The sequence below is a fragment of the Lacerta agilis genome, chromosome 6 (genome assembly GCF_009819535.1).
Source record: "Lacerta agilis isolate rLacAgi1 chromosome 6, rLacAgi1.pri, whole genome shotgun sequence".
Classification (NCBI taxonomy): domain Eukaryota; kingdom Metazoa; phylum Chordata; class Lepidosauria; order Squamata; family Lacertidae; genus Lacerta; species Lacerta agilis.
The window spans coordinates 94,689,688-94,701,807 of NC_046317.1; the positions used below are offsets into that span (position 1 = coordinate 94,689,688).

At 56.8% G+C, this 12,120-nt stretch overlaps 1 protein-coding gene across 1 annotated transcript; it reads left to right on the top strand.

The window, feature by feature from the left end:
• The first annotated feature begins 1,053 nt into the window (after positions 1-1,053).
• Positions 1,054-9,369, top strand: CTSA (cathepsin A). Its single transcript, XM_033153922.1, has 14 exons — positions 1,054-1,231; positions 1,323-1,437; positions 2,848-2,898; positions 3,347-3,433; positions 3,542-3,697; positions 4,975-5,066; positions 5,579-5,663; positions 5,815-5,906; positions 6,175-6,253; positions 6,620-6,768; positions 6,905-6,980; positions 7,131-7,220; positions 8,535-8,639; positions 8,768-9,369. Exons 1-14 carry the CDS (start codon positions 1,056-1,058, stop codon positions 8,849-8,851), a joined length of 1,437 nt encoding a protein of 478 aa, XP_033009813.1. The 5' UTR covers positions 1,054-1,055; the 3' UTR covers positions 8,852-9,369.
• The last annotated feature ends 2,751 nt before the right edge of the window (positions 9,370-12,120 follow it).

Here is a 12,120-nt window from a genome sequence, read left to right on the forward strand (position 1 = left end):
CCCTAGGTACCAGGACCAGTGGTGAGGGATGATGGGAATTGTGGTCCCAAAACAGCTGGAGGGCCGAGTTTAGCCAACACTGGGTTACTGCTTTCGGTTTGATTTTATATGTTGTGATCGCCTGAGACCTCCGGGTGGTGTATAAGTTGAATAAATAATAATAATAATAGTGCTTTATTATATTAAAAATGTTTAGGGATGCTCTCATTTTGAGTCAAGAAAATCATCATTTTATAGTTCAAATCGGGCGGGGGGGGGAGAAATACAGGAGACTTTGTGGTTTTTTAAGTCATAATTAGGAAAAATTCTAATAATCACATATAAAAGAAACAGTATACAAGAAGTAAATAAGGAGGCCATTTACAGGATAAAGGACGTCTTTTATTTTTATGCTATGTTTTCTTTGTGTAAGGGGAGTTTAATTTTGATAATAAAATTGTCAATGGTGGTGGGTGGACTATGTTGTAAACAAAGTAAAAAACAAATAAATAAATACAGTAAATGGACAAAGTACAAAGATTTACCAAATGTTTAGGGGCATGCGTCCCCCTGCATCCCCCCCCCCAGAAAAAAGCACTAATAATAATAATAATAATAATTCCTGTTTCTGGCGCGCGCTGGTCCGCGCAGGAAATACGGTAGCGAGGGCGCGGCGAGTAGGGTGAATACGCCCCGCGACGGCGGGGGGGAGAGAGAGACGGGGAGGGGGGTGCGGCGCGGTTCCGATTGGCCGGCTGTTCCTGGGGCCCCGCCCCTCTCTTCCCGGTCGTCAGGTGACCCGCCTGGGCCATATGAGCGCGGGTCACGCGCGCGCTCCCCAGTCGAGCCTCCGGAGCTGCGCTGCTGCAGGTGCTGCTCCTGCCGCCGTCGAGCCGAGGCAAGCGGGGGCGCGGGAGGGAGGGAGGGAGGGAGGGAGGGAGGGTCAGGCTGGATGCCCTCGAGGAGCCCGGCCCGGCTGCCCTTGCAGGCGCGACGGGATCCTTGCGCGCAAGCCGAGTCCCGGCTGCGCTCTGACTCTGCGCTCTCTCGCCGCTTCTTCTCTCCGCTTGCAGACGATGCCTCCTCTTCCTGCTTCTCCGTTGCTGCTGCTGTTGCTGCTGTTCTGCTGCGCTGCCCAAGCGGTGCCCGCCGGGCACGAGGTCACCTACCTGCCGGGGCTGGCCAAGCAGCCCGCCTTCAAGCACTACTCGGGCTACCTGGACGCCGAGAGCGACAAGCACCTGCACTACTGGTAGGGATCGCGAGGAGGGAGGCTGCAGGTCGAGGGGTGGCACCTGGGTCCCGTGGGGCTGCTGCTCACCCTCCGCCCGCCTCGCTTGCAGGTTCGTCGAGGCGCAGGGCAACGGCGCCGGGGACAAGCCGCTCGTGCTGTGGCTGAACGGCGGGCCCGGCTGCAGCTCCATCGCCGGCCTCCTGACAGAGCATGGGCCCTTCAGGGTCAGTATCCGGGACTGATGGAGGGGGGGTGGAATCTGGTGGGCCAGGGGGTCCCTTTCCCCTGGAACAAGTGGGGAAACTCTTGGCACTCGCAGGGAAGGCCGCACTTCTGTTGGAATTGGTTTGGGAGGTGTGCTTGCTGCCTTGAGCTCCTTGGGGGGGCAGCATATGGATCTGATGCAGTCAGTAGCAGTAATTTAGAAGAGTTCAGCTGGATCAGGCCAAAGGGGCCCCAGAGCCCAGCACCCTGTTTTCCCAGTGGCCAACCGGGGCCCCCCTGAGAAGCCCGCAAGCAGGGCCAGAGCGCAACACGGCCTCTCCCTTCCTGCAGCTTCCAGCATCTGGTTTGCAGAGGCATGTGGCTCCTTGACCAGAGTTAGAAATTCAGATGTATATAAGTTGGCCCCAAATGGCTCCTTAAACCTAGGTTGCCGTCGCCACAATGGACTGCCTAGTTGCCATTTGGGGCCAAGGCGGATCTAAAGCCTCATTTTTCAAACAATGGACTGACTTGTGATTCTTAGTTAAATGTCCAGCTAGTTCAGAGGACAATCTTGAGCTAGGTTAAGAACTTTGGAGAACCGAAAAAAGAAAAGTCGCTTGATCCAGGGACAGTCCTCCAATATATTGACCCGTTCCGACCTCTTTCTCTGAATGGTGTCTGCTCTTGCTCAGGCTGCACAGAAAAAGCATTTTGGTTCCTGAATGTTTTAGCGATTGTACAGCTAAAATACAACGGATCGAATTCTACCGAGTGGGGTAATGATGTGTTAAAACAGTCCAGATCCAAGGATCCCTAGATGGTTTCAGGCAGGCTCATTTGAAATGCACAGGGGAGATTCTGTATAGCTATCCCGACTGGTAGCTGTTGCTAACCTTATTCGCCTCTTATGAATTTGTCTGATCCCTTTTTAAAGCTGCCCCACGTTTGTGGCCACGGCTGCATCTTTGAGGTTGATGCCGCAATTGGCCTAGCGGTTCCTTGTTCTACAAGCTGTGGATCTTTCAGGGTGGGACGCTGCATGCCAGCCGTGGGTGACGAGAACTCAATCAGCATTTATGAGATCAGCCACTCACCTGCGCTGGGCTTGTGACAGGGATGATAATCTCTTCAAAGTGCAGTTGTTTTCCAGTATCACTCATCGCTAATAATAATGGCCTGTCAGCTCCCTTTGCAAAATAAATAATCTCAATTGGAAGTTAATTGGGATGATGCACCAAGGAAGGGGTGACTCAGATTCGAAACCTGAATGTGTGAACTTTCTCACCGTGAGGCCGGCTGCCTCCTGATCTGCCCAGGCCTGCTGGGCACAGAGCCTTGAAACAAGGACCCGCTGCGATTTGGGTCGTAGGAGAGGGAATCCCCTTGCCTTGTGTCGCAATAACAGCCGCTTCTCCCTCCCTCGGCAGATTCAGCCTGATGGAGCCACTCTGGGATACAACAACTATGCCTGGAACAAGGTGAGGCCTCCTCCTTCCTCTCCCTTCCGTCAAGGGGGTCCCTAAGAAATTCTGGTTGCGAATCAAAATAGAATTCCTGGCTCTTGGGTGTTAAATTCTTGAAGGGCAGGTTGTAGCAAAGGATACCGTTGCCTGTGCCTCCGGACAGCTAGAGAGCCAGTCTGGTGTTGTGGTTGGAGTGTCGGAACAGGATCTGGCAGACCAGGGTTCGAATCCCCACTTGGCCGCATGCAGCCCATTGGCTGTGACCACTCAGTGCCTACCTCACAGGGTTGTCGTGGGAATAAAATGAGGAGGGGGAGAATCATGGACACTGCCTTCAGCTCCTTGGCGGGAAAAGGTGGGGTACAGATGCAATGAAATGAGTGGAACCAAGCGCTTGGGGGCACCATGGGGAATGTCGCCCCCTTGTGGGTGAAAAGTGACTTGCTGTCATCGTCTCTTGCAGCTGGCGCACATCCTGTACTTGGAGTCCCCCGTTGGGGTGGGCTACTCCTACTCGGATAGCCAAGACTACCGGACCAACGACACCGAGGTGTGTACGGTGGGGGACGGGACGGGACTGGGAGGTGGGCTCTGGGGGCTTCTGTTCCTTTGCCTGCTGTGTGCTCACTTTGCCTCTCCCCCCCCCCACCCCGGGCAGGTGGCTCGAGTGAACTACTTGGCCTTGAAGGAGTTCTTGCGCCTCTACCCGGAATACAGAAGCAAAGACCTCTTCCTCACCGGCGAGAGCTACGGAGGGATCTACATCCCCACCCTGGCGCAGTGGGTCATGCAGGACCCCAGCCTCAACTTGAAGGTGTGTGTCTGCGGGGTCCTCTAGGGTGCTAGAGGGAGGAGGAGGAGGACCAAGGTGCTGGAGAGAAGGGCTGGGCTGCGGATCGGTGCCTCTGCTTGCGAAAGGAGCCAGCTGCCACTCACCTGCTCTGGAGGATTTCAAGATCCTGGCGCTGAGCCTACGCTCGAAAGAGTCGTGGGTGGCAGCCGCATGCAGAGGCTCCTCGGAGGCCGCCTGGTTCATCTGTCCCGGGAGCGCCAAAGGAACGAGCCGGGGCGGAAATCCAGTCTCAGCTGGCAGCTCCTTCCAGAGGAACAAGAATGGACTCGCTCAGAATGTGGTGGACTCTCCTTCCTTGGAGGTTTTTAAGCAGAGCTTGGGGGGCCACCTGTCATGGATGCTTGGGCTGAGACCCCTGCATTGCGGGGGGTTGGGCTAGATGACCCGGGGGGGGGGGGGTCCCTTCCAACCCTACAGTCACGTGAGTTTGATTCTAGAAGCATCTTTATCTTTGGGGAAGAGGACGGAGAAAAGTGCACAAAGGCTGACTCTCTCTCAGACCGCTGGAATTTGAGGGCACCTAGTGGAATCTCTGGGCGGTTCAGTTCACTGCAACGGTTGGGGTGTTTTAGGCAGCTTTTGCCGGGTCAGAACCTCAGCAGCCACTGGGGAAGCCACAAAAAGTGGAGACCGCAGGCCTGCAAATCGCAGAGACATTTTCTCACCTTAGCTTAATGCGTCTGTGGAAATTAAGTCACAAAGAAGGCCAAGTTGCCACCAGGTAACTAAGCAACAGCCTGATTGGCCAAGCAAAAAGGGGCATCCCTGGCACACAGGAAGAAGCATCCGGGCCAGAAACTCAGCGGGAAATTACTTCACTTGTCTTCCTACGACCTGGTGGCTCCTTTTCGCAACAACCCGGGGAGCGAGCTTGTTTCCTCCTGCTCTGGAGGGCAGGAAGAACATTCTGATGGGAAGAGTTGTTGGGCCGTGGAACGGACTCCCTGGGAAGACAGCGGGCTCTCCTCCCCTGGAGGTTTATAAACAGAGGTTGGGGGGGGCATTTTCCAGGGGGTTGGACTAGATGACCCTCGGCTCCCTTCCAGTGCTATGAATTCTATGAATGCGGTTTTAACACTATAAGCTCTCTGTTGGTGTATATACATCAACACGTTTTTCCACCACAGCAGATCAAAGGAGAGCTCGGCTTTCCAAATGTAAGAGGAATATGTTTCATTTTGTGACCTCGGGTGCCAAGGGGGCTTCCTCGCTGATGGGGCCGTGCCTGTGTTTTCCAGGGAATCGCAGTGGGCAATGGGCTCTCCTCGTACGAGACCAATGACAACTCCCTGGTTTACTTCGCCTACTACCACGGTCTCCTGGGGAGCAGGTGAGAATCTGCCTGCTTGGGGGGGGGCTGCATCCTTAGGTGCAGAAGACGGGCAGTCATTGATTTACTGTTCAATGGGGATGTGGCCTTATCAGTAAGACTTGCCTGCCACACAAAGGTTGCAAAAGGAACTCCCAAAAGAAGACAAGGTTGGCCGGGTGTGGAATCTCTCCTGTTTTTTACAATGTGGAAGCGATTTCCCATTGCCTGCTGCACAAACAGATCTTCCAAGAGGCTAGCGCAGCAATTAATTCCCTAAATGCAGAGATAAGAGCACACGTTTTAGTCACGGTGAATGTGCGATGCAAATATGTGATACTGGGAGGACAACAGTTTATGGCTCATGTTTTCGTATTGTGAAAAACTGTTAAGACTTAAGTTCTTTGACGGGGAAGACTGGCAGTGGTGAAGGAGTGGAAGGGGAGAAGCGGGGGTCTGCTTTGGCTGGTGGGGGCCGTGGCAAAGCCAGGGCTTTGGTGTGACGATGGTTCTGGTCCTCCCTCTTCCCGCAGGCTCTGGTCGGACTTGCAGGCCTCGTGCTGCTCTGGCGGGAAGTGCAACTTCCACGACAACAAGGACCTGAACTGCACTCTCGGGGTGAGAGGAGGGCGGCTGGCCGGGGCTTCTCCCCCTGCCCCCGAACCCACTTGTGGGGCACTGCCTGGGCAGAGGAGTGGGGCTGGGCCCTCTCTTTCTCTCTCCATTTCCTCCTGGCTGGGTCCTTGCATTTCCCCGCGTCTCGTTGCAGATGGCGGAGGTGATCCGTATTGTGGATGAGTCTGGCCTCAACATCTACAACCTGTATGCCCCATGTGCTGGCGGAGTGCCTGGGAGCTACAGGTAGGCTCGGCTGCCGGCAGGTGCGCTCCCCAGTGAGATGGGGGCACTGCATTATAAGCAGGCGACTCGCCCACGCTCAACTTCAGCACCCGCTGCCCTGCCCTGGGTGGGTGGGGGAGAGTGGCAGGAGGTGCCGGAACATCAGCTCCAGGATTCTTCAGCTGGGGTCCCTGCGTGGCAGGGGGTTGGGCTAGATGACCCTTGGGGGGCCCTTCCGGCTCTCCAGTGAGGAGGTGACTCTAAGCAGGACCCCTTCTTTGGCTTCCAGGTACAATGATGGGATGCTGGTCAGCTACGATCTGGGCAACAACTTCATCCGGCAGCCGCTTCGTTCCTCTTGGAGGGAGGTGAGAGCAGCTCTCTCTCTAGAGGTGGGGAGGGGGCACGATTCTGTCTCCAATTCCGCTTGGCATCAGGCTCTCCCCCTGGAGTGTAGAGGCAGAGGGGGCAACAGGCCCAGCCCAACGTTTTCCAGTTGGGCAGACCCGGAAGAGAGAACGGGGGGGGGGGGGGGTTGGCTTGTGAGAGGACACCTGTATCCGTTACCACCACGAAACCGCCCCCCTCCCTCAGCCGTCGCTTCTTCCAGTGGCCTAGCAAACCTGAGCGTGGAAAGAGTTGCGCCGTCTTGGCGGGGGGGGGGGTCAAAGGGCTACTTCTAGCAATCAGAGCATACTAACTTTGAAATGTTTTCAACCCCCCCCAACCCCCAGTTCCTGCTCACATTGCCGGTCGCAAGTAACAAGGCTCACCTGGACCCCCCCTGCATCAACACCTCGTCCCCCACCGCCTACATGAACGACCCCCAGGTGCGCAAGGCCTTGCACATTGTGGACAATCCCCCGGAATGGCAGATGTGCAGGTGAGAGAGGATGGATGGGGGGGGGGACACACACACACAAAGGTGGCCTCTAGAGGGGAGGGGGCCTTGACCTGGCCTGGGACTGTGCAGCTTCCCCACCCCTCCTAACGCTCCTTGCCCCCCCCGCCCCTTCCAGCTTCCCCGTCAGCCGTGGTTACAGACGCATCTACCTGACGATGAAGGACCAGTACCTGAAGCTGCTGGGCTCCATGGTGAGTCCGAGGAGGTGCAGGGAGCCCCCCCTGTTGGGATTTCTCCACTGCAGGGGGTTGGGCTACTAGGCCCTTGGGGGGGGAGGCATGGGTGGGCTGCCCCAGAGGGCACCAGTGGGCTTCACTAACTCCAGACTGGCCCTCCCGCAGAAATACCGCGTCCTGATCTACAACGGTGACGTGGACATGGCCTGCAACTTTCTGGGGGACGAGTGGTTCGTGGACTCCTTGGGCCAGAAGGTGGGTTGAGCCAGGAGCCGTGGGGGGCTGCTTGGAGGAGGGCGCCCACCCACAAGCCCCTGCGCCTTTCAGCTTCTGGCGTTTTTCGGGAGGGGGAGCAGAGCGGGACCCCTTCCCTCCAGGGCTGCTGAAGGACAGAAGAACCTCAGAAGATCTGGGGTACTTCCTCCCCGTCTGCTGAAAACTAGGCACCCAGAATCTTTGAAAAGGAGGGAGCCACTTTGCAGGGCTGGTGTGAACTCCCCGTCCTTCTGGAGGGGTGGGGTGGGGTGGGGTGACGTCTGGCTACTGCTCCCTGGAGAGTGGGTTGGACTGAGGCCGAGTCAGGTGTTTGCCTCCTGGAATGAACCACCATGTCCTTCACACAGTGTCTTGGCACGCTGTGGAACTCACTGCCACAGGAGGCAGGGGAGGCCACCAGCCTGAATGGCTTTAAACGAGGATTGGATACCTGAATCCCGGATGCTGGAAGCCACAGGAGGGAAGAGGGGCTCTTGTGCTCGGATCCTGCTTTTGCTGGTTTCCTGCAGCAGGGGCACCAACTTGGGTTATGGGTGCCATAATGTGACGTCATGACTTTGCGGTGCCGCAGCGGTGCTTCTGAGGCCTGGCAGGGCCTTGGGCGCGATCTCCGAGGCCTCACGAGACCCCAACGCGACTCCCACCCTGCGCTGTGGGTGCCTGGGCCCCCAGGGCTCCCTATGGTTGGCGCCTATTTCCCACAGCGAGGACAGGGTGCTGGACTGGGTGGGCCCCCGTTGGTCTGATCCGGCAGGCTCTTCTCAGGTTCTTTTGGACCCTAATTGGGAAACCAGGAATGGAAGAACTTGGAAAGTTGGGGGCTGCCATCTTCCATATTTGTGTGTGTGTGGGGGGGGAATACTTCATTCCTCTTTCCTCCTGTTGACTCAAACATTCAAATGTTGCTCTCGGCCCAGTCTGTTTCCAGGGGCGGAGGGTCAAGAGGCTTGGCCCTTGCTTTCTGTTCCACGTTTTCTCTTTCGGTTCTGCTTTCCGGCACGGCAGAAGTGAGCAGCAAAATGCTGAGCCCCTCCTTGCGTGTTTTGAGGAAGCCGGGTGGTTTTAATTTAACCTCGGCACCACCAGGAAGCTGGCAAGAACCTCTCTTAACCCCCTGCCACCTTTTCACCTGAGACGCCATCAGGTGGTGGTCCGAGGACTCTCCTTCCCTCAAGGATTTTAGAGCAGAGGTTGGATGGCCACCCGCCAGGGATTCCTGCCTTGCAGGGGGTTGGGCTAGATGGTCCCTGGGGGGTCCCTTCTGGTTCTAAGAACGGGGTCTCTGCTTGGCAGGTGCAAGTGGCCCGACGGCCCTGGATCTACACCGATGAGAACGGGCAGGACCAGATTGGCGGCTTTGTGAAGGAATACACCAACATGTCCTTCCTCACCGTCAAGGTAACTGGTCCGGGGTGTGTGTGTGTGTGTCTGTGGCTGGACTCCCGGCCAGGGCATCATTTGTGCCCCCTGGGAACCCTCGGCCACCCCTAACCCTCCTGCTGTGTTCTCCCATCTCCGACCCACAGGGAGCAGGTCACATGGTGCCTTCGGACCGCCCAAGACCCGCCTTCAACATGTTCCAGCGCTTCATCACGGGGCAGCCCTTCTAGCCCTCGGCTCGTGGCGCCCTCTTCTGCCTCTGAGGGGAACTGCGTCCTCCGTGCGCGACGGGCCCTTTCGCCCACACCTGCCTGCTGTGCCAAGATGGCAGCTGGGGCCTCCCGCAGGGCCGCTTGCCCTCCCGTTGCCAGGCGCTGGGGGGGAAGCACAAGGACTCTCCCGACCCTCCGCCCTGCCGGCCGCTCTCCTGGGCTTCCAGGCTGCCCTGGTGGTTGGGGGGGGGTCCACAAGGGGCCCCCTCTTCCTCCTCTCCTCTTGGGGCAGCCCTCCCCTCCCCTCCCCGGCACTGCCTGTAGGGTTTTTGCACTGCCTTTGAGGAGGACGGTGAGAGCTGCCTCCTCCTCCTCCTCCCCCCTTGCACCCCTAACGGGACCACTTCTCTCAGCCTTAGTTCTCGGTCAGTCTTGACGAAGGGATCTGAATCACTGGTGGAACGAAAGCCACTCCTGGGCTGCACCCTCAAGTCTCTGGGGCCGGGGCCCACGATTAAAACTATTTTTCTAAGGGGCCTGGAGTTCTGCGTCTGTCTCTGGAGGAGCCCCGGGGGGCAGGGTGGGTGCTCCCCTGGCTCTGCGGCTTCTCTCCCTCTCAGTCCTCCCCCCGGGTGCTCTCTTGCTATCCTCTGCGTTTGGGGAGGAGGGATGGGTGCTGGATGACTCTGGCTGCCCTTCTCTACCCTGCCCCAAATGGCAGGTCCTGAGGGGGGGGAGCCATTGGCGGCTGCCAGCGATGTCAGACAAGCCCCGTCCCCACAGCCGGAGCCAGCAAGGCTTCCGAATGCCGCTTGCTCGAAACCAAAGGAAGGAAGATTTCTCTTGTGGTCGGATCCTGCTTGCGGGTTTCCTACAGGCCTCTGTGGCAATGCTGTTTTTAAATGGCTTTAGTCGAAAACACAACAGGAGGAAGCGCGCTCATGTGCTTTCTCTTCCTTCTCTTCATGCTCCTTGGCCATTTCTAGATGCTGGAGGAGGTGATGACTCAGCCGTGGCTCATTATGGGATGGCTTTTGTAGCCGGGGCAGGTTGGGCCGACTTCCCCTGAGCTCTGCCTCCCAGGCAGCCACCCGGCTCCCAGGCTTTGCCTTCCAATAGCTGCCTTGGGTGGGGCTGACATGCCCAAGCATGCATCTCAGCAGAGGTGGCTGGCTGCAGGTGTGTCTTTTACCTGGTGGGGGCGGAGCATTTGCACCAGCCACCTGTGTCTCCCAATCTCATCTGTCCACAAGCCCTGGAAAATGCCTGGCACCCTGAATCCAATGCAGGCGAATGCGTCTGCCTTCTGGCTTTGTCCTCTCAACACACTTTTGGGTCATTCACCAAACGCTGAATCTCAGAAATGTAAGAGCTTCATTTTTTAGTCACACATCAGAAGTCCTTCACTAGATGCCTAAGGCCATAGTAACAGCATCAAGAAGGAAGTGAATCTCTAAATCGTTGGGGCGGTCACTGCTATTTAACCTATGAATTGTGCAATAGAATCATAGACCTGTAGAGTTAGAAGGCGGCTCCTAAGGGTCATCTAATCCAGCCCCCCCCCCTCCGCAGCACGGGAAGCTGCTAAAGAAGCCCTGACAGATAGCCCCCCCCCAGCCTCTGCTTAAAGCCCTCCAGCGAAGGAGAGACCACCACCTTCCCACAGAGTCTGGTCCACTGTTGAATAGCCCCTGCCACCAGAAAGTTCTTCCTGCTGTTTAGTCGGAAGCTCCCTCCTTATAACTTGAATCCATTCGTAAGTTAAGTTTGCAGAAATCGCCCGTTCCTGCAAGCAAGCCATAATGCCGCAGAACTCCCCAGTGTCTGAACTCAGAAATGCTTGTTTATTCCCCATTCAGTCACATCTCAGTGCAGGCCCACTTCCTCCTGTGGAGTGGGGAGTCTGCCCTGGGTGGGGCCCTGCGGCAGAAGAGATCCGGCATTCACAAGGTCCAAAGTGCCATCCCTGTTTTGGCTAGGCAGGCCTTAGGGGCAGCTCCTGCTGCCCGCCTGGGTCAGTGGCTGAGCTAGGTGGCCCGTTGCCTGACTTGGCACGAAGCAGATTCCTGTGGCTCCCTTGACAGCAATCAAGCCCATGGCCACTTGGGGTTGTGACCATCACATCTCCAAGCCAGGATGAATGAGGAAGGGAATTTAAAAATAAGCAGCCGGTGTTTTGCCCTTAGAAGCAGCAGCTTTCGCCAGCCTTTCCCTCGCCAATCTTCTGGGCTACAACCCCTGGTGCCCCTGACCTCCCTGGCTGGGTCTGATGGGGATGGCAGCCCAGAATATTAGGGGGTGGGGGTGCCAGGCTGGTATATAAGGTCTGGGCACACAGAGGGACACAGCAGCTCTGAAAAAGGAATCGATCTGCCAAAGCAGACAAGGATTTGGATTCCAAGACCTGTTGATGTAAGGAAGTTTATGGAAGGAAAGCTGGCTGTCTTCGCATCCCAGGAGAAGTCCCTCCCCCACTTCCATAGAGGCTTTTTAGGGGGGGGAGTCAGTCATGTGACTGGAAAAGGGGATGGGACACGATCCTCCTGGAAATGCGCAAGATTACCTGGCCTTAGCTCTACGATCGATATGGACCTCGAACACCCCGATGAGGGCCAAAGCGGCTTTTCAGATTGGAAAGGTGGAAGCGTTTGGAGAAAGTCCCATAAATGATCAGGGTCTGTTGCTAAACGTTTTACTCTAAGTGCAGCTGCACCAAGAGAGGGCTGCATCTGCTGCTGCTCTGAAACTCATTTCAAACTCCTCCTTGGGGGAGCCACATTCTCTCAGGCTCACTGCCCCCATCTGTAGTATGCAGATAATGATACTGGCCTGCCTTCTAGGGTCGTCGCAACTTACTATGATGGTGCAGATGCAGGTGATGCACTGGGCTGCGCAGATGCCAAGTGGGTAGCAGCAGCAGCAGTGTTACAGGGCTGTGGGCGTGGGGTGGGGGCTGCTTGCCCTTCCACTGCAGACTGATTTTCTCCCCTGCATATCGACCCACATATGGAAATAGTAAGGGCTATCCATCTCGGTGGCTTTGCCTTTCCAAAGAGGGGAATTCAACCCCCAGGATGTTGCCACGCTGTTTGGGCCAGAGTTCCTGCTCTGGGGCAAAGCCCCCCTTGAGGCCTGGCGCCTTCCTGCAAGACGCTACCCCTTGGCACAAGGCCCTCACCAGCCCTGGGCTGAGCCACAGAGTGGGCAAAGCGCCTCCACAGACTGGCACACTGGGTGGGAATGGAGCAGCCCAGTCCCCGCAGAAGACAGCAGGCAGGTGTCCAAAG

Coding starts and splice junctions, on each gene's coding strand:
- CTSA (XM_033153922.1), top strand. CDS start 1,056: ATGCCTCCTCTTCCTGCTTCTCCGTTGCTGCTGCTGTTGCTGCTGTTC. Junction 1,438..2,847: donor CAGAGCATGGGCCCTTCAGG/GTCAGTATCCGG, acceptor CTCCCTCGGCAG/ATTCAGCCTGATGGAGCCAC. Junction 6,769..6,904: donor CCGGAATGGCAGATGTGCAG/GTGAGAGAGGAT, acceptor CGCCCCTTCCAG/CTTCCCCGTCAGCCGTGGTT.